Source organism: Pyrus communis, chromosome 10, assembly GCF_963583255.1.
Source record: "Pyrus communis chromosome 10, drPyrComm1.1, whole genome shotgun sequence".
Taxonomy (NCBI): Eukaryota; Viridiplantae; Streptophyta; class Magnoliopsida; order Rosales; family Rosaceae; genus Pyrus; species Pyrus communis.
Genome location: NC_084812.1, coordinates 10,295,235 through 10,316,016, shown reverse-complemented (window position 1 = coordinate 10,316,016; position 20,782 = coordinate 10,295,235). Strand labels below are relative to the sequence as shown.

Sequence of the window (20,782 nt, the reverse complement as noted above, 5' to 3'; positions counted from 1 at the left end):
TGGTAGCCATTGTAACAATAGAGTCCTCTACATAGGCCACACTCTCTAGTTTAGTGGGTGCTTGGTGGCCATACAGGTTTGCCACCAATATGAGTGGCAACACTTGACAATAGCCACCGAATGAAAAGAGTGGCTTATAGCCAAATTTCTAGTAGTGTTGGTAAAATGAGGAAGAAGTTGTTTTGTGCTTGACATGAGTTTGTATTAGCAAAGATGGTGTCGTTGACACAAATCAAATTAAAAAGATTTTGTGGGCTAAAGTCGTTGACAAGTTAAATGAAAACTCCAATACCAACAGAAGGGAAGTTGGGAGTGTTTACGATCGGTGGAAGGTTATCAACAAAGCATGCACTTTATGGAAGGGAAGCTTAGAGACAGTTGTGGTTGACATGGCTAGTGGAAGGAACACTGTAAAAGTGGTAAATGTCCCCATTGATAGTTTATTTGTCATGTACATAATCTTATTTTGCAACTAAGTGTATTTATGTATTCCTTGCATAGGGTGACAAAGCAATTGCGATTTACAAGACAAGAACCATGCATTAAAACCAAACTTTTAAGTTGCATCACGCTTGGGACGTCCTCAATGATTATCCGGGATGAGGAACCGATGATGTCCAACAATTAGAAAAATTATTTGCTAGTGAAGACGCAAGCACAAATGTTGACGATGAAGGATCCCAACTTCTTTTCCGAGGCCCCCAGGAAGAGATAAGCAAAAAGAAGCAAAGAGAAAAGGGAAGATGCAATATCCAATTGGAGCAACGATTTCTTCTGAATTTGCAAAATTGTTTGGACACCAAGACTCTCGGGAGGAGGAAGCGATACAAATGTGCTTGGCCTTTGAGAAGGAATAAGAAATGAAGCAAGAAAGGTTTAATTTTGATATGATGAGGGATAACCTCATCAAATAGACTCCAAATATGAAGAAGTTCTCCTGTGATAAGCAAAAGGAAATTATGCAAAAGAATGCCACAATGAATATCTTTCAAGATGACAATTCATCTCAAGCCTATATTCCAAGTCCACCACCAAATCCACCAGCAAGTCAAGATGGTCAATATTATTGTGATTAGTAATTGTTGTATTAATTTATATGTAGTTTATTATTATCGTTTGTATTAATTTTACGTAGTTTATTAATTATTGTTTGTATTAATTTTATGTAGCTTATTAATGAAGATTTATTAATTGTTGTAATTTAAAAAAAAAATCTATTTGCAACAAAGAAAGATAATATATGGAAATACCAACATATTTGCACACTTAAATTTATTACAAGGAAACAACCACACTAGCATACTTAAATTTATTACAAGCTAGTCTATAATCACCGTTCTCCTTCTCAATGCCATATATGCTCAACCAAATCTTTTCCAAGTGTGTCATGAACTTAAGGAGCTTGAATTCTAGTAAGACGTCTCATGTACTCACTCAATGTGACCCCATCCTCTTGGGTCTTGTATGTGGTTGCAGCGAGATATTCAGCGTCTCTTGCCATAACTCTAGCATATGTTGGTTGGTCGCCATCCACATCTTCATCAGAATCTTCTTCAATTTCTACGTACTTATCTTCAACAATCATATTATGCAAAGTTATGCATGTCATCATGATTGAATGGAGGTCTTCCATACTCCAGAATTGTGTAACCCCTCTAACAATGAGCCATCGAGCTTGTAAGAGCCGAACGCGCTCTCATCTTTCCTGTAAGACTCTTATTTCCACGAAAACAATTTCATCTTTGCACTATCAGGATGAGAATAACTTTCAAAAGGTAGACCAACTAGGATAAATATCATCTGTTAAGTAGTGACCTAGCTCATGTTTGTGGAGCCAAAAATAATCAAGAAAAATATGGAGGCAACACGTGAATTCTAGGGTGAAAAAGACAAAATTATCCTTAAGGAATACCAGAACTCCCACACGCGAGCAGTGGACAATCATGATTCAATCAAGGTCAAAAGTGCTCAAAATAGGTAATTATTCAAGACCTATTTCATCCATCCTCATCAAATCTTTTCCACAGGATAACCCCCAAATCATTCCTTTCAAATTATATTAATTAGCTAATTAATTGATTTATTACTCAATTAATTTATTAATTAGCTAATTGATTGAAATTAACACAAAAAATACCACATATGGCCGGTCCCCATTCTCCTAATAGGGCCGACCATAGCCCTATAAATACCACCCCATTTTCTTCAAAAACCTAAGTTGAATTCTCTTGCAAAATTCTCTAAATTCTCCAAACACTTTTCCCTTAAAATTCTAACTTTGGCATCGGAGGTTCTTCGGCCAAAGCCCCCACCTATTCATCGTGGGCCCGTGAGGCTCGTGGCTTTGACCTAAGGTGTTAATTGTTTTGTAGGTGCAATTTTGTCCAACAAGAAGAAGGCGGAAATTTGCATCCACAAATTGGTGCTTTCATTGAGAGTTTGATTCATATGCTCGAAGAAGACTTTCACATTCAAAGTTTCTCATTTCTTGTTCATTAATAGATTTTTTGTACATTCTTGTTCTTAGAGTTTTATTTATTTATTTATTTATTTATATTTTATAAAATTCTTTGAATAAATGACACACCCCAACCCCGATACTCCCAAATATCTAGGAAGGCACGTGCTGGCCGACACTCGAGAGTGACAAAGCCATTTTAAACATGCATACAATTGAAAGATATGCAATAAGAACGTAGAGTACCATAACAGAAACATGTTCAGAGCATACAACTACTAAGAATAATACAGAAGAATTACTAAGAGTAGATACGAACAAAGGAATGATACCTATACTCTGACACCGGGATCATGTGCCTTGAATCCTAACTCTTGAGGGGGGCGCAAAACTGAAAAGGTGAGTGGACAAAAGTTTAATATAATAATACTAATAATAGGAAAACCATTTTCTTTCTAAACATACTAACCCCTTTTTTTTGAAAACATATATAATACTACATAATAAGTTTTATAAAAATCCTAGCATGCCATGAAAAACATATGTGAAACATTGTAAATCATATCCATGATGTACTCAACTAGGGGTATCATAGTCGCCCGAAGGCCAATACCTGTCCATCACCCGAAGGAGAAGTTGAATAACATGTCCATCACCCGCAGGTGAAGCTGAATTAAATAGCAAAACATCCACACCGACACTAGCCGTGGTTGGTAAAGCTGTTCGACATCGCTTTCGGCGGTGAAGCTGGGGGTATATAATATATCATATCTCACTCCTCCATCATGTGTCCTATGGCCATAGACATAATACCTGTGGTGTGCGGATGCGCCGTATGATAACCCACTAGATAAGCACTAAGAACATATCTTGAAATCTCAAGCCAAATCATCAAAGCTCAAGGGTTCGAAATCTTATTTCATAAATCGTATATATAAAACATATTCGTAAATCCAAGGAGTTTCATATAGGCAATTCCAATAATTATAATCATTATTAAACGTAAATTCTATAAATTATAAATATTTCATAAAGCAATTTAATTAAATCATGAATTCTATATAAACCATAATTATAGAAATCTGGAAAACATAATATAAAACATATTAAATGCACGAAATATGAAATGCATGCTAGGACAAAACATATTAAATGCACGAAATACGAAATATGAAAACATAATATAAAACATATTAAATTACACTTTCAAACCTCATGTTTGAGGTCTATTTCAATTTCTTACAACATCTTCAAAACATTTCACTTTCATACCTTAAGTACTATTTTATTTCAAAATAATACCTCTGTTACATTTTCCATCCCTTGATCTGTTAAATGCTAATGTGGCTGCCATATATATGCCACGTGACTGCCAAATGTCTGCCACGTGGCAAATAAAATAATTTTTTAATTTTTCTTAAAAAACCTGAATTTTCTCAAAAAAAGAAAAAAAAAATTGACAAAAAAAAGGGTAAATTATATTTTCATACCTCAGGTTTGGGGTCTATTTCAATTCCTTAAAACATCTTTAATACATTTCACTTTCATACCTTAAGTACTATTTTATTTCAATATAATACCTCTGTTATATTTTTCATCCATTGATCTGTTAAACGCTGACGTGGCTGCCACATATATGCCACGTGGCTGCCAAATGTCTGCCACGGGGCAAATAAAATATTTTTTTAATTTTTTTTAAAAAAACCTGAATTTTCTCAAAAAAAAGAAAAAAAATTGAAAAAAAAAAAAATTTGAAACCAGTGCCTTCCCCGCTCCCCCCCAGCGACCCTAACCCAGAACCCAAAAACCGAAGAAGAAGAAGAAGAAGAAGAAGAGGGAGACAAAAAAAAAAAAAAAAGGCCCCAGTTCGTCCCACCTGAGCCACCCCTTCCTCCCATCCCCCATCACCCCTCCCAAAAATCCCCCATCACCCACAAAAATTCCACCTGAGATTAGGTGGATCTACCACAAAACCAGTCTAAAAATAATCTCAAACTCAAAGTATTTTCAAAACCCACTTATATTGAAAATCACGAGATCCTGACCCGAGGGGGCGTGGGTAAGGGGGAAGGATGCTCGGCGCCAGGGGGGACGAACTAGGTTTGGGGTTTTTTTTTTCCTTCTTCTTCTTCTTCTTCTAGCTGCTGTTGCTGCAGGTTTTTTTTTTTTTTTTTTTCTTATTCTTCCTCATTCTTCTTCTTCTTCTTGCTGCTGCAATAGGTTTTTCGGGTTTTGGGTTAGGGATAGGGATGTGGGTCGCTGGGGGGGGGGGGGCGGGGGGAGGGATAGTGCGTTTAATTTTTTTTTTTTTTTTTGAGAAAATTTAGGTTTTTTTAAAAAATTTTAAAAATAATTTATTTGCCACGTGGCAGATATTTGGCAGCCACATTAGCATTTAACAGATCAATGGATAGAAAATGTAAAGGATGTATTATTTTGAAATAAAATAGTACTTAAGGTATGAAAGTGAAATGTTTTGAAGATGTTGTAAGAAATTGAAATAGACCCTAAACCTGAGGTATGAAAGCGTAATTCACCTTTTTTTTTCAATTTTTTTTCTTTTTTTGAGAAAATTCAGGTTTTTTTAAAAAAATTAAAAAATTATTTTATTTGCCACGTGGTAGACATTTGGCAGCCACGTGGCATATATGTGGCAGCCATGTTAGCATTTAACAGATCAATGGATGGAAAATGTAACAGACGTATTATTTTGAAATAAAATAGTACTTAAGGTATGAAAGTGAAATGTTTTAAAGATGTTGTAAGGAATTGAAATAAACCCCAAACCTGAGGTATGAAAGTGTAATTTACCCATAAAAATATATAAGTTATGAAGGGGTCCACTCACTAGTTTTTGCATTGCCCGAAGCCGCTCGAACTATCGAGGATGTAATCATTTCCTGCTGACGCGCCTAAACACAATAGGGACCTTTTAGTAAAACTCTACTAAAATGTTATAATTTTGGAAAACGGATGACGGATTCGGCATGTCGAGGAACCTCAGGTTTTTCCTCCACGCGCCGCTACGCGTGGCTGTTAGCTGCCCGACTCACCTGAAAATCTAACAACTCCAAAAATTCTCAAATTTTACAGGAATGAAGATCTCAATTAGAGGAAAAGCTTTCATACCTGCAACCAAGGCCAATTTGACCGGGAAAAGCTTCAATTTCACTAGAACCAATCGAAAACCCTAGAAATGGGTGGCTTCGATCCGTCACCTCTGGTGCTCCGCCACCCCTATAGTTGTTTGGGCTTTGTTCCAGGCCTCTAAGGAAGTTTAATGGCGGTGGTAATTGGAAGAAATCATTGTAGAAATGGCGGATTCACTGTCGTGGGTGCCCTCGGAGATGACGTGAATGTTCATCGTGAAATCACAACCAATAGCCATCAAAATTTGGTGGAAATGGAAGCTGGGATGACACCAAGTTGATTGGTGGTATTGGTTGGCTACAATTTATCTAAAAATCGAAGGAAAACCGTTGGAAAACTTGAAGAGAAACGGGTGGGTTGCACGGGGAGGAACCGTGTTAGGGTGATCTGGTGCTCCTCCATTCCCTTCTTTCCCCTCCTTCGTCTCCTCTCTAATTGGTCAGTTCCATTCTCTTTCCTCTTCCAATTCGCCTCACATCTCCCTTCTTTCTCTCATTTATCTTCTCTCTCATTCGTTCATCTCTCATTTCCTTTAATCTCAGCCACACACGTGGCTTTCCAGATATTTCTAAAATCTGGAGCATTCCAGAAAATAATAAATTAACCATTTTGTCTTCGACTTCGTTCGTTAATAACTTCTTCCTTATAACTAAATTATGTTCCGTTTGCGCCCACGTGTTCGTAGCGACGAGTGCTATCCAAATACACCAAGAAAATGATTCTTACGTGACACGACACGGTGGTTAACAAAAGTTAACGTATTTGCCTCGAAAGGCATTTTCGTAAATTCACATTTTAAATTATAAAAACCATAATTTTTGGGGATGGGTTGTTACAATAAACATAAAAGAAAAGTGTAATGCCTAGAAATTTAGAAACCACGACGAACGAATCTTCCTTCGTTCAAAGATCCGGATCGAATGATGGAGGATGAGATGTAGCCCCACCACGACGATCCACAAGGCTTAATACGATGGCAAGATGAACAACTTTGCCATCAAGGAACACCACCACCATGGCATCCACGGGAACTACCATGGTAGTGGCGAGTGGGCCAGCTCCATGGCAGCAAGCCCACAGTGAGCAGGGGGCAGTGATACAACCACTAGCCTAGGCCCACGCCATTTTCCAGCAGCACAGGCCCAAGTCTCGTCTACTTGGCACATGGCCCAATTTGCAGCCCACGCTGCAAGGCAGTCAAGCTAGGCCCAGTGCGAGTCGGCCCAAGCCACTACCTCAGCAGCACAGGCCCAAGTCTTGTCCACTTGGCACACGACCCAATCTGCAACTCACGGTGCAAGGCAGCCGAGCCAGGCCCAACGTGAGCTGGCCAAAGCCACTACCTCAGCAGCACAAGCCCAAGCAGTTGTGGTAATAGAAGCAGCCTAATGCTCGCAGGCCCAAGGCTAACTCGAGCCCAGTGCGCTCTCGAGTAGAGCCTAAGCCTAGCGCCCACGCACACCGCACGCGAAGCAATCCACGCTAGCTGCCTAACCCGCTCCGGCGATCCGACCCTTTCCCACTGTCTAATCTGAGGCCCAACCCACTTTTGTGGCCTACTAAGCAATCTCAACCGGTCCAAAACCGGTTCAACCATCCAAACTTCAGATTTCTGGACCGATGATTGAACAGGGGGTATTTTCACTTCATTTCTCCGCAGATTAACGTATTTGCCTCGAAAGGCATTTTCGTAAATTCACATTTTAAATTATAAAAACCATAATTTTTGGGGATGGGTTGTTACAATAAACATAAAAGAAAAGTGTAATGCCTTGAAATTTAGAAACCACGACGAACGAATCTTCCTTTGTTCAAAGATCTGGATCGAATGATGGAGGATGAGATGTAGCCCTACCACGACGATCCACAAGGAGCACCACTAAGGAGCACCACGACCGTGGATGAGATGAACAACTTTGCCATCAAGGAGCACCACCACCATGGCAGCCACGGGAACTACCGTGGTAGTGGCGAGTGGGCCAGCTCCATGGCAGCAAGCCCACAGTGAGCAGGGCGCAGGGATACAACCACTAGCCTAGGCCCACGCCACTTTCCAGCAGCACAGGCCCAAGTCTCGTCTACTTGGCACATGGCCCAATTTGCAGCCCACGCTGCAAGGCAGTCAAGCTAGGCCCAGTGCGAGTCGGCCTAAGCCACTACCTCAGCAGCATAGGCCCAGGTCTTGTCCACTTGGCACACGACCTAATCTGCAACTCACGGTGCAAGGCAGCCGAGCCAGGCCCAACGTGAGGTGGCCAAAGCCATTACCTCAGCAGCAAGCCCAAGCATGTGTGGTAAGAGAAGCAGCCTAGCGCTCGCAGACCCAAGGCTAACTCAAGCCCAGTGCACTCTTAAGCAGAGCCTAAGCCTAGTGCCTACGCGCACCGCACGCGGGGCAATCCACGCTAGCTGCCTAACCCACTCCGGCGATCCGACCCTTTCCCAATGTCCAATCTGAGGCCCAACCCACTTTTGTGGCCTACCAAGCAATCCCAACCAGTCCAAAACCGGTTCAACCGTCCCAACTTTAGATTTCTGGACCGACGATTGAACCGGGGGTATTTTCACTTAATTTCTCCGCAGATTTGACATCCCAACTCAAATCTCGCGCCCGGAGTCCATTACACTTCCACCACTCAAGGAGATGTATACCGTCTACGTTCTTCCATCCCAACATGGCGAACAACACTTGTTTCGACAAGTCATAGAGTTGATAAGTGCCCTCTCGCAGTAGACAACCTTGGTGAATTAGCTCTTGTAGCGTGCCCTAGACAAGGTGTCCCAAAGTAGGACAAGGGTAGACAATGAACCTTTCCAGCAACAGCCCAACAAGCAACCACTTAACCAGTCACGAATCGAGTGCTCTGACGAAGTACATTCTTGACTGAGCCCCCTAGATAACATATATTCTTGTCTTAGCGCTCGGAGGAGCGTGCACTCTTAGTTAGGCCCACGGACGAACATATACTCACGGTTGGGGCCACACTCTGATAATCAACATGAGCAACCTTCCAGGCAAAGTGTTTATTCGCGGGAAGGCCCGCAAGAAGTATCATCAACCTCAATCTGGAGTAGGTAGCACATCGAACAGAGATAAGCAGTCACTTAATCCGGCTTAAGTTCAACCAGCAACTTGCGAGTTACCCGCTCGCCTACTAGGAACATACTACATGCACCGTAGTCGCGGCATAGACGAGCCAAACACATGGAAAAGCAGCCTAGACAAGCAGGTCACGACCGGGGGCAGCCAAGAGCTCTGCTACCCCAACAAATGCAAATTTAGGAAAAAATAGAAAGGCTCTTGTGTTACAACACGTCTATAAAATATATATATATATATATATATATATATATGTGTGTGTGTGTGTGTGTGTGTGTGTGTGTGTGTGTGTGGAAGGTTAAATTTTCGAAATTACTATTTGGTTCTTTTTTGGTTTCGTAAAATATGTACAAAACTTAGTCTATATTATTAAGGCAGAAGCTCTTATGGTTAAGTTTTCATAAAATGACAAAATTGCGCTATGTTTAAGGGAGAAAATACTATACTTATATATACATATAAATTTATCAACATTAAAGTTTTGTGCATATGGTATGAAAACATAAGGAAATTTTATTTTGACATGCTCATGCCTATTCATATGAGGTTCATCGTTTTAATAAACCTAAGAATTGTTTTCATGAAGTTTGCCCACAAAAAAGAATTCGCCCATTTAACGCGTCTCACAACTTCATAAAATTTAACAGAGTTGAGAATTTCTATGAGAAACTATAGTATTGTTTCATTATGTTTTCATGGAATATGCACAACAGTTTTCAATGTTGATTAGTAAATTTTGTAGGTCTTGTAGTTTAATTTTAATTCCTAAAAAGTGTAATTTTCTTTATGAGGTTTTAATTTAAACTGTGCGACTTTATTGTTCATACAATCAAATATATAGCTTCTAAAAGAACTGTTATAGTGCTGAAAGAAAGTCACGTTGCCCTCCTTTTAAGTCCCTTGTTTATTTCATTAAAGAGTATTACAAGATGACTTTTTTTAGTTCAAATTTTGTTGCGAGTGGATTCATAGGTCTAGTATGTGTAAGTTATTTAGAGAAATTATTATGAAGATGCTATTATATATAGTGGTAGATCTAGGATTGAACTTTGGAGAGTCTCAATATTAAAAATTCAAGTTGTTTACATATAAACAGAGTGGGAATCATGCAAAAGAAAATTTCAATTTATTCATTGAGGCATGTCGTTTAACACTTGGTGAGTTAGTTGTTATCAGCCAAACTATGTTGCGTATATATCAACATATATTGATATATGCCAAAGCAATCTGATGAATGATATTGAGAGAATCTGTTGAGTGATGTCAACGCAATGTCGAGATATGCTAGCAAACATTATATCAAACACTTAGTGGGTACAAAAGAAACCCTTGCCAAACATTGGAAGGATCCTAAGAAGACATTCACATATTTTTCGAACTCCGTATAATCCTGGGGCCACCTTAATCCTAATACCTATGCCCCTGACTATATGGTTTCCTTTTGGTATACTAGAAGATAAGAAACTATACTTATATACAAATAAAAAGTTATTCAACGACATTAAATTTTTTTGTGCACATGCTATGGAAACATAAGAAAATTATACGCTTCCCTACTCATATAGGCTGTCATGCTCAATGAACTTATGAATTGATCTCATTTATAGTACGATACGTTCGTTGATAAATATAATTTTCTTGCATTTTCGTAGAATATGCACAAAAATTGGTGTTAGGGAAAAGTATATTTGTTCTAGCTAATATGACAACGTCTACATTTATCACACAATGTTTTCTATTTTATTGTGAGTGAATTCATAGGCTTAATGTTGAGAAAAAAAAAATTCATAGGCTTTATGCAAGTTTTTGTTTTATTTTTGGTTTTGTAGAATATGCACATAACTTGTACTAGAAGATGAGAAAATATTATACTTATATACATTAAAAATTTTTATTTTTCAGCATTAATATTTTGTGCATATGCTATGAAAATACAAGGAAAATGTATCATTTTCAATAAACTTACGAATATGTCTCATTTACGTGTATCAAAAGTTCATTGAAGAATTTATCCCATTGCAGTGTGTATCACAAGTTCACGAAAAATGACAGAGTTAAAAGTTCATGTGAGGAAATCGTATAATTTCCTCTCTTTCTTTTTTTTCATAGAATATGCACAAAAATTTTGATTTTGATTAATTAATCAAAATATTTTTTGTTTCTTGTCAGTATAATTTTCTTTATGAGTTTTGCATATGCTATGAAAACATGTGGAAATTATGTGCTTTCCTACTCACATGAGCTCTATCATGTTTAATGTGCATACGAATTGATCTCATTTATGTGTTTCATATTTTTCATTGGTAAATTGATCTCGTTTGCGTGAATTATAAGTTAGCGAAAAATGACAAAACTGAGAATTTTATTTGAGGAGACTATATTGACACGCCCAACCTTGATATTCTCCAAACACCAAGGTAGGCACGTGTAAGCCAACACCCGAAGGTGACGAAACCATATTAGAATGCATGAGAACTAAAAATAATTAACCGACATAAATAAAACTTGTAAATTTAATTATAATGAATATGCAATTGTGGAACGTGTTCAGAGTCATACAACTAATCTGAGACACTAAAAAGGAATAATATAAAATTGAATGAACAAAAGGATGGGTCCTACACCGAGAGGACTCAAAGATGCCGATGCGGGAGTGCCTTGACACCGGGATTGTAAGCCTTGACTCTAAGTCTTGAGGGGGCGCAAAACAAAACATGAGTGGACCAAGTTGATATATAGATAATACTAAAACAGTTAATCTTTAACATAGTAACACCTAGGTTTAGAAAACTCGTATAGCATAATAAGTAATAGGTTTTTCCGAAAACCCTAACATGCCATAAATCCTTTCAATAAAACATATATTATATATAATGTGCTAAATAGTGGTATTAGTATCACCCAAAGGCATATAGAACTCTTCATTTGCCCGAAGGCCTTCATTTGCTCGTATGCTCCTACAGCACCAAACTGAAGCCATATATAAATAACAATCGCCCGTAGGCTTCTACAGCACCCAATCGAAGCCGATATAAAAGTATCATTCGCCCATAGTCAGTATCATTCACCCATAGGCAGGACATTCGCCTGTAGGAAGATCATTTGCTCGTAGGCAGGACATTCGGCCGTAGGCCCTACATCACCTAACTGAAGTCAATTAATGATTTCATTCGCCCGTAGGCAATATAATTCGCTCGTAGTTAGGACATTCGCCCATAGGCAAATCATATGAATAACCACTAAGTAAGTACATAAAAACATTAGCATAATATTTCTAATATATATATATATATATCTCAATCGGAGCCCAGTAACTAAAACGTCATATCGTAAAACCACGTTCGTATGTATGTATATAGTCATCAATCATATATACCACAAAGAATGTAAGGTCGATAAAGCATGATAATTCATAAAACGTGAAAACAATCTACTCATAAACGTTTCATAAAACGTAGTCATAAAAATCATGCTTTTCATGTATGCATTTATAATAGTAAAATATGCATTTTAGAAGGGGTCCACTCACAATTACTTCGCCGTCGAAGAGCCATGCAAACAAGAGAGGATGGAACGCCATAAACAATTGCACCTAAGCGCGTAAAGGGTCCAATTAATAAAACTCTACCATAACGATTGAACTTTGGGAAATTGACGTTATAAACAGATTCAGGACGTCAAAAAACATAAGGGGGGACCTCGGGTACCCCTACTCACAGCCGCATGCGCTGCCACGTGCCGATTTGGATCGTTAAAAAGTCGGCCTGAAAAGCTGCCGACGCCAATGTGGATGGCGGTGGAGCACTATACCTCCGGTGAAGGCGTGTGTGCTCCATGCGCCGGCCAAAACAGGGCTCACACGTGTCCACACGCTGGCTAGGGTTCTGGGATGGGCCAGTTCAGGTTGGGCGGAAGGTTTTGGGTCGCAAGGTTGGGCCTAGGCAACTGGGTTGGGCTGGGTCTCATTTGGGTTTGGGCTTGTAACTGGGCTGGGTTCAATGGGCCACAATTATGGATTGGGCCATGAGTTTGGGCCGACTAGGGTTGTGGGTCAGGTTTAACCCGTTTTCAGGCCAAGGTTTGGCTAGTTTCTAGGCACAACATCAAACGCCCATAACTTCTTCGATACTCAACCAAATCAAGTGATTAAAAAACCAAAGTTGTAGTACTCAACGAGATGAATAGAATGGTACCTTGCATGACAGCTAACGCACCGTGGTTTGGCCGAAAAATGCCTCGAAAGTGGTGGTACTCACCGAAAAACTAGGAAAAGCTACTCCGAGCTATTTTCTGTTATTAACATGTATGTACAACTCAAAACAAGCTTCGATCTAACCCTAAAACACATCCCAAGGGTTTGAGGGAACTTACCAACGTCGAAAAAGTCACAAAACACGTCGATGTCCGATAGGGAAGACGCTAAACAGTGACTACTGTTGGGGTTCCACAAAGGTCTACCTGGATTTCTCGAGATCCCTATGTCTAGTGGGAAGGGTTGTTGTTGTTGTTAAGCTAGGGGATGAGGAAGAGGATGCGTTGCAGAGGAGAGAGAGGGTCCGGGGAGTGCTTGAGAGAAAGAGAGAAAGTGATGGGAAGAAAGAGAGAGTGAGAAAGAGTTTCACACGGGAAGGAGGAAGGAGAAAGCCAAGTGGGCCAGGGGACAAAATCAAGAATGGACCCCTTTGGGCACACCAATTAAGACCAAAATCAATTTTTAAAATAAATATCCCAAATTTAGTAATATTACAAATATGCCCTTTTGTTCCGTAAATTCCTGGACGGGTTGTTACATATAGTATAATTCCCTTATGTTTTCATAGAATATACACAAAAGGTTCAACGTTGTTTAATGAAAATCAGCTCCCTTTTTTTTATTAAAAACATTAGCTATCTTTTCTAATGTACAATTATTTGTTCCAAAACTATAGTTTTATATGAAAATACTTCAAGAGCTCAATTGGAGAAAAGAACCTCCTCATTTACCTAATTGTCACGCTCTAACTAATTCCTAGTGATTCCCAGATGCGAAATTCCTTAGTGCCCTTCCCATTGCAAAGCCAAGTCATATTTTTTAAGTATTGACATGCTCTAAAGTATTATTTTCCTCTTAAGTATAGTCGATGTTATTCATTTTCTAAAGTATTGAATTTGTGTATTTTCTTATAAAGTATACCGTTATTCATAATCTACTTTTTCAACGACTTCTATGTCAAAAGCCTATTGTTTTTTTTTTTTTTAAATATATCATTTCAACAACTTTTAGAAGAAAGAAAATATGGCCTTGTTCTTATAACCAAAAGAGTCAAGAAACTGTGTACAGGGGAATTTGAAACTATGTTACAGTCGAGTTTAAAAAGTCACACTTAAACACGGACCACAGAGAGTTTGAAGAGCAGCACTCACTGAGGAAACACATGTATCAGAACCGAGTCTTGTGGAGCCAATTTAGGTTGATATTCTCTTTGGCCACGATTATCCTTACGTTGCTGAGAAACGATGAGAAAGCTTCCCATAAATATTTTGTCACTTCGTCACAGACCACTTCCTCTAACTGCTCAAGATCCATGACTGATGAAGGCAGCTCTTGCAACCTTGAGCATTGTCTCATGTTGATCTTTGTTAAACTACTCATTTCACCAATGTCTTCGGGCAACACCTTGATGCTGAAGCAATCAGATATGTCAAGAAAATTTGCCTTTCCAAGGTTCTTCATTGAGGTTGGAAGCTTCGACAGATCTGTGCAGGATCTTAGCCTCAACAGTTCTAAATTTTCCAACTTTCCAATCCCTTCAGGCAAGGCAGATAGCTTATGACAGTTAGTAACATTGAGCTTCTTGAGTTTACTAAGATCACAAACCTCAGCGGGCAATTCAATTAAATCACTGCAATAGTCGATGTTCATTTCCTCTAGATTCGGAAATGCTGATGAGATTGAGAAGGAATAATTGTTGAAAGGTTGACCAATGTTACACATGAACAAGGATATCTTCTTCAGACTTGCCAATTGTATGGGACTCTTGGTTATGGAAGGAATTGAGATGCGTTCTAATCTTATTCTCTTAAGATTTGCTAATGAACTCAAAAGTTGGAAGTTACTCAATTCAGCAGGTAAGAAACCATAATTTGTGACTATCAGAGCCTTCAATTCACCCATGTTCACCACGGAATCGGGTAAAGCATAGTTCGTTGTCTGAAAATTCAACACTAAAACCTCAGCTTCTGGCATTTGCAAGTTGTGCAATTTTGTTGAAAACCCTTCATCTGCAAAGTAACAACTGTGAGTGTGGGGAGGAGAAACTAAAATGAAAGTATTATTACGACTTAATGTGCACACACGTGCGTGGGGAATGAATATTTATTTGTGCATGTCTATGTAATTGCTAAAGCGAAAGGGAGAGATAGAACAACCAGTTGTTAGGGACAATAAGCGGGCCTTCATCTGCTTCTGTTCTCTCCACCATTTTGGAAGTTTGTCTCCACATATGTCAATAATCAGTCTTTTTCTATGTTCTACCGGTCCTTTTTTTGTGTCATATATAGCCAGTTCCCTAAGAACATCATGCTGGGTAACAAAGTGCTCACTATAATACCCGTCCCCCTCCATCTTGTCCTTCCTGGTCATGATCAAAACTAATTTTCTTAGAAGAGATTTCATCAACAAACATATTGCAATAACAAGTTATCAGCATCAACCGGTCATGAATAAAAGGGGGAAAATCAAGTGAAAATATCATACAAGAGAAAATAAAGCATGCACACCTTGTGACAACAAGATTAGCTAGACTTCGTTTGGTGAGCTCGTAGATGTTTGCAATACACTCTATATCTGTATCTAAATCATATAACTCTGCCCAGATATCAATGAGGGCAGCTGCAGGGATTCTTTGGTCTTCTGGAAATGAACCTAAGTCTAAGAAACATTCCTTGATGATTTCTTTATCTAAGGCATCCAAGCTTCGTTCAAGGCAGAGCAGCAATTCAGTCTCTGAATCAAGAATAGAAAAACCTTTGGACAATTCAAGTTCTCTTTTTTGCCATATCTCTATAGGCTCCCTGCTAAGCGATCTCCCCACCACAGTAATGGCACGTGGAAATCCCTTGCAACGCTCAACTATCTGCAGGATAATTTTCCACAACAAAAATCAACTAACTTTTAACTTGCAGAGCCAAAATTCAAGTTACTAAGATGAGAAAATGGCTAAATAACTACGTACAGTATTCTAATTTTAGTTTTAGTCCACAAGTATGCTTAGATGCATGACTACTCACAGGTTTATATGGTAAATGGATGTGTTCATTCACTCGATTGTGGATGCTTTGCGTAAAGTGAACATAATTTCTTGATAATTTTCCAAAACCAAATCAGCTAATTTTTTACTATACATGTGCGTTGCAACTAAAAAGTACCTTTTCTGGAAGATCTTTTGGAATATGAGAGCTCTTATGTTCAATGGATGCTGAATGATGAAAAAGTTTCATCGCATTGTCATGATCCAATGTCTGCAAATAATAAGGGGAACCATATCCCCGAAATTCAGACCTAGATGTCACCAAAAACTTGTAATTTTCCGTTTTGAATTGATCAAACTTCTCCAAAAGGGATTCTGATCCAGGCCAAACATCATCCAGGACAATCAGTAAAGGATTCTGCCCTTCTTCCTTCAGAAAACGTTGCAGCCACGTCGCTGTACTAACTTCGTTTTGGAAAGTAGGTACTTGGAAACCCTTGCGTTGATATAGATCTTGAACAATATTTTCCAATTTAGGCTTTTTTGAAACCGTGACAAAGAAGATATTATCCTTGAATGTATCTATCCAAAGAAAACATAATAAATCAGTCATTGAGGCGTCATTTAAATCTGCCATAGTTGTAGAAAGTAAAAAAACATATACAATTCAGAGTGCTAACTTATAATACATGATATACCTTTGATATCCTCATCTTGACAAAACTTTGTAGCCAAAGTGGTTTTTCCACATCCTCCGGGGGCAGTCAGCACAACCATTGACACATTTTCGTCCTTTAGAAGCATCCTCTTCAATTCCTTTAGAGGAAAATCCAATCCAACCACGAGCGGCGGAAGTTCAGGTACTGCACACCAAGCTTCACTGTCGGGTTGTTTTGGTATCACCATATTCGATTCAATTCTGCTGAGCAGCTTCTCTAGATTCTTCACCCTAACTGCACCGTCCTTCACATCCCTTATTCCCTGAAGATTTAGTATGTCCAAAAGTCGTTGAAGAGATGCAGCCCATTCAATCAGCTTGTTGGCGTACTTGTACCTTTTGTATAATAATACGCTCCACCGTCGAATCTTTTTGCACTTTTGGACGAGATCTATGCCCTCCTCCAAATGTACTTTCAATTTTATGAGTTCCTGATCCGATAGGTCCAATTTCTTGTTGGATTCTTCTATAGCCTTCAACAATGGTTCCAAAGAGTCTAACCTGAATTTGATGTTTTTGAGTAGGGGCTTAAACATTACATTCTTGGTGATCAGCTCCTTGAGGACATCATACAGCGCATTGAATAGTGTTCCGAGACCAGCCCCTCCGAAAAGGTCGCCTACTCCACTCATTCCTTGATTCTTAACAGCAAAAACCAACACCAAAATCAGAAAAACTTACGAAGTTTCAATCTAAAATTTACGACAACAGAAAATAACAGGGAAATTGGCTGCTGAAATGATCAGTCTTTTTCTATGTTCTACCGGTCCTTTTTTTGTGTTGTAGATAGCCAGCTCCCGAAGAACATCATGCTGGGTAACAAAGTGCTCACTATAGTCTCCGTCCCCCTCCATCTTGTCCTTCCTGGTCATGATCAAAACTAATTTTCTTAGAAGAGATTTCTTCAACCAACATATTGCAATAACAAGTTATCAGCATCAACCGGTCATGAATATAAGGGGGAAAATCGAGTGAAAATATCATACAAGAGAAAATAAAGCATGCACACCTTGTGACAACAAGATTAGATAGACTTCGTTTGGAAAGCTCGTAGATGTTTGCAATGCACTCTGAATCAAGAATAGAAAAACCTTTGGACATTTTAAGTTCTCTTTTTTGCCATATCTCTATAGGCTCCCCGCTAAGCGATCTCCCCACCACTTTAATAGCAAGTGGAAATCCCTTGCAACGCTCAACTATCTGCAGGATAATTTTCCAAAACAAAATCAACTAACTTTTAACTTGCAGAGCCAAAATTCAAGTTACTAAGATGAGAAAATGGCTAAATAACTACGTACAGTATTCTAATTTTAGTTTTAGTCCACAAGTATGCTTAGATGCATGACTCCTCACAGTTTTATATGGTAAATGGATGTGTTCATTCACTCGAATGTGGATGCTTTAAGTAAAGTGAACATAATTTCTTGATAATTTTCCAAAACCAAATCAACTAATTTCATGTGCATTGCAACTAAAATGTACCTTTTCTGGAAGATCTTTTGGAATATGAGAGCTCTTATGTCCAAGGGATGCTGAATGATGAAAAAGTTTCATTGCATTGCCATGATCCAATGACTGCAAATAATAAGGGGAACCATATCCCCGAAATTCAGACCTAGATGTCACCAAAAACTTGTAATTTTCCGTTTTGAATTGATCAAACTTCTCCAAAAGGGATTCTGATCCAGGCCAAACATCATCCAGGACAATCAGTAAAGGATTCTGCCCTTCTTCCTTCAGAAAACGTTGCAGCCACGTCACTGTACTAACTTCGTTTTGGAAAGTAGGTACTTGGAAACCCTTGCGTTGATATAGATCTTGAACAATATTTTCTAATTTAGGCTTTTTTGAAACCGTGACAAAGAAGATGTTATCCTTGAATGTATCTATCCAGAGAAAACATAATAAATCAGTCATTGAGGCGTCATTTAAATCTGCCATAGACGTACAAAGTGAAAAAACATATACAATTCAGAGTGCTAACTTATAATATATGATACCTTTGATATCCTTGTCTTGACAAAACTTTGTAGCCAAAGTGGTTTTCCCACATCCTCCAGGAGCAGTTAGCACAACCATTGACACATTTTCGTCCTTTAGAAGCATCCTCTTCAATTCCTTTAGAGGAAAATCCAATCCAACCACGAGCGGCGGAAGTTCAGGTACTGCACACCAAGCATCACTGTCGGGTTGTTTCAGTATCACCATATTCGATTCAATTCTGCTGATCACGTTCTCTATATTCCTCAACGTAACCACACTGTCCTTCACATCCCTTAGTCCCTGAGCTTTTAGTATGTCCAAAAGTCGTTGAAGAGATGCATCCCATTCAATCAGCTTGTTGGCGTACTTGTACCTTTTGTATAATAATACGCTCCACCGTCGAATCTTTTTGCACTTTTGGACGAGATCTATGCCCTCCTCCAAATGTACTTTCAAATTTATGAGTTCCTGATCCGATAGGTCCAATTTCTTGTTGGATTCTTCTATAGCTTTCAACAATGGTTCCAAAGAGTCTAACCTGAATTTGAGGTTTTTGAGTAGGGGCTTAAACATTACATTCTTGGTGGAACCAGCCCCTCCGAAAAGGTCGCCTACTCCACTCATTCCTTGATTCTTAACAGCAAAAACCAACACCAAAATCAGAAAAACTTACAAAGTTTCAATCTAAAATTTACGACAACGATCATTTTTCACCCGGCTGCTGAAATCATCAGTTTTTCAGTATGTCTTCGATATTTGAGATTTGATTTTACCCACTTTCCCAAAACAATAACAGATTAGAAACTGTGGAAAAATGAGACACTTTTAAACTTGGAACCCAAAATAAAGAGATTCAGAAAACAAGCAATACAGAGTTCGATATTCTCTTACGTTGTTGGTGATCAAGCAAGATAGGATAAACAAACCATCTGGGAGTTGGCAAAGAAATACTTACTTTGAAGCTCGATAGAAATTTCGGAGTTGGAGCGCGTTGACTTAAGCAATAGCTGATTGAGTGTGGAGGGAGACTTGGAAATTAATCAGGAAACCGCATCACCATGTCTGGGAAGCTTCATGGTGAGAGCGAAAGAGAGAATCCAACAACCATATTGCAGGTAGATGGCGACCAGAATTGTATTTTTCTCAGAAAATATTGCTTCTTATCCTAATAAATTGTGAAGGCAAATTTCGAAAGGCGACAACAGCATAGAGAGCCGATGAGCAGTATGGGAAAGGATTAATCCATTAAATTCGGAGATTTGAATTATTAAAATTTAATCCAATTGTTAAAGTTATTATAACTTTTAAAGTAGACTATTATTATAATTATTAGATCAAATTTTAATGATTCGAATCTCTGAACTTGATGGATTAGAAAGAAAGGATCTTGAGAGGAAGCCTGTCCATATGACTAATGTTTAACAATTCCTCCTACTTGCAGAATTGCAGTTACGGTCGGCCACCAGGATTATATTTGACAAGTTATCACCGATTATATTTTGAAAATTTTAATTTTGCAACAAGACTCACTCTAATTTTTGAAGTAAGTCTCAAAATTTATCTTGTATTTTCTCTTTTAATTTCATTTCAACCCTTAAAGGGTCCCACATATGCCCGTGGACGCACCCTAAATTGGCTGAGCGCGTAGAGCAAGACGTGAGGTGCGAAAGACTAACAGTTAGGTGATTCTGTGCACGTGGGTCTATCGTCCATCCAATTGAGCCCAACGACTCTTTCTTTCATCCTACGACAGTGATTCATTAGATTGTTGCTTGATCCAACGATCCAAGTTTAAAATTTATTTTATTTTTTTGTTTTATATTTATAAATTCATTGATTCCAACATCTAAGATTTAATATGATCAAATCCAACAGTAAAAAAAAAAAAAAAAATGTAACAGTCCAAATTTAAATTCAACAGCTAAAATAATTTACAAAATATATATTTGAGTCAAAATTCATCCAAAAACTTTTAAGTAGCATCATGCTTGGGACGTCCTCAAGAGTTGTCCAAGATGAGGAACCGATGCGGACCAACAAGGGGAAAATTTATTTTCTAGTGAAGACGCGAGCACAAATGTTGGCAATGAAGGATCCCAACTTCTTCTTTTCCAAGGTTCCCGGGAAGAGATAAACAAAAAGAA

At 38.5% G+C, this 20,782-nt stretch overlaps 1 protein-coding gene across 1 annotated transcript; it reads right to left on the bottom strand.

Annotated features, from left to right (window-relative positions):
• Positions 1-13,846: 13,846 nt before the first annotated feature.
• LOC137746578 (probable disease resistance protein At5g66900) lies at positions 13,847-19,821 on the bottom strand. The gene is made up of 10 exons (XM_068486594.1): positions 19,594-19,821; positions 18,656-19,271; positions 18,138-18,541; positions 17,665-17,855; positions 17,420-17,519; positions 16,636-17,296; positions 16,116-16,519; positions 15,468-15,823; positions 15,117-15,322; positions 13,847-14,969 (listed from the first exon to the last, which is right to left on the bottom strand). Exons 2-10 carry the CDS (start codon positions 19,260-19,262, stop codon positions 14,128-14,130), a joined length of 3,771 nt encoding a protein of 1,256 aa, XP_068342695.1. The 5' UTR covers positions 19,263-19,271; positions 19,594-19,821; the 3' UTR covers positions 13,847-14,127.
• Positions 19,822-20,782: the final 961 nt, after the last annotated feature.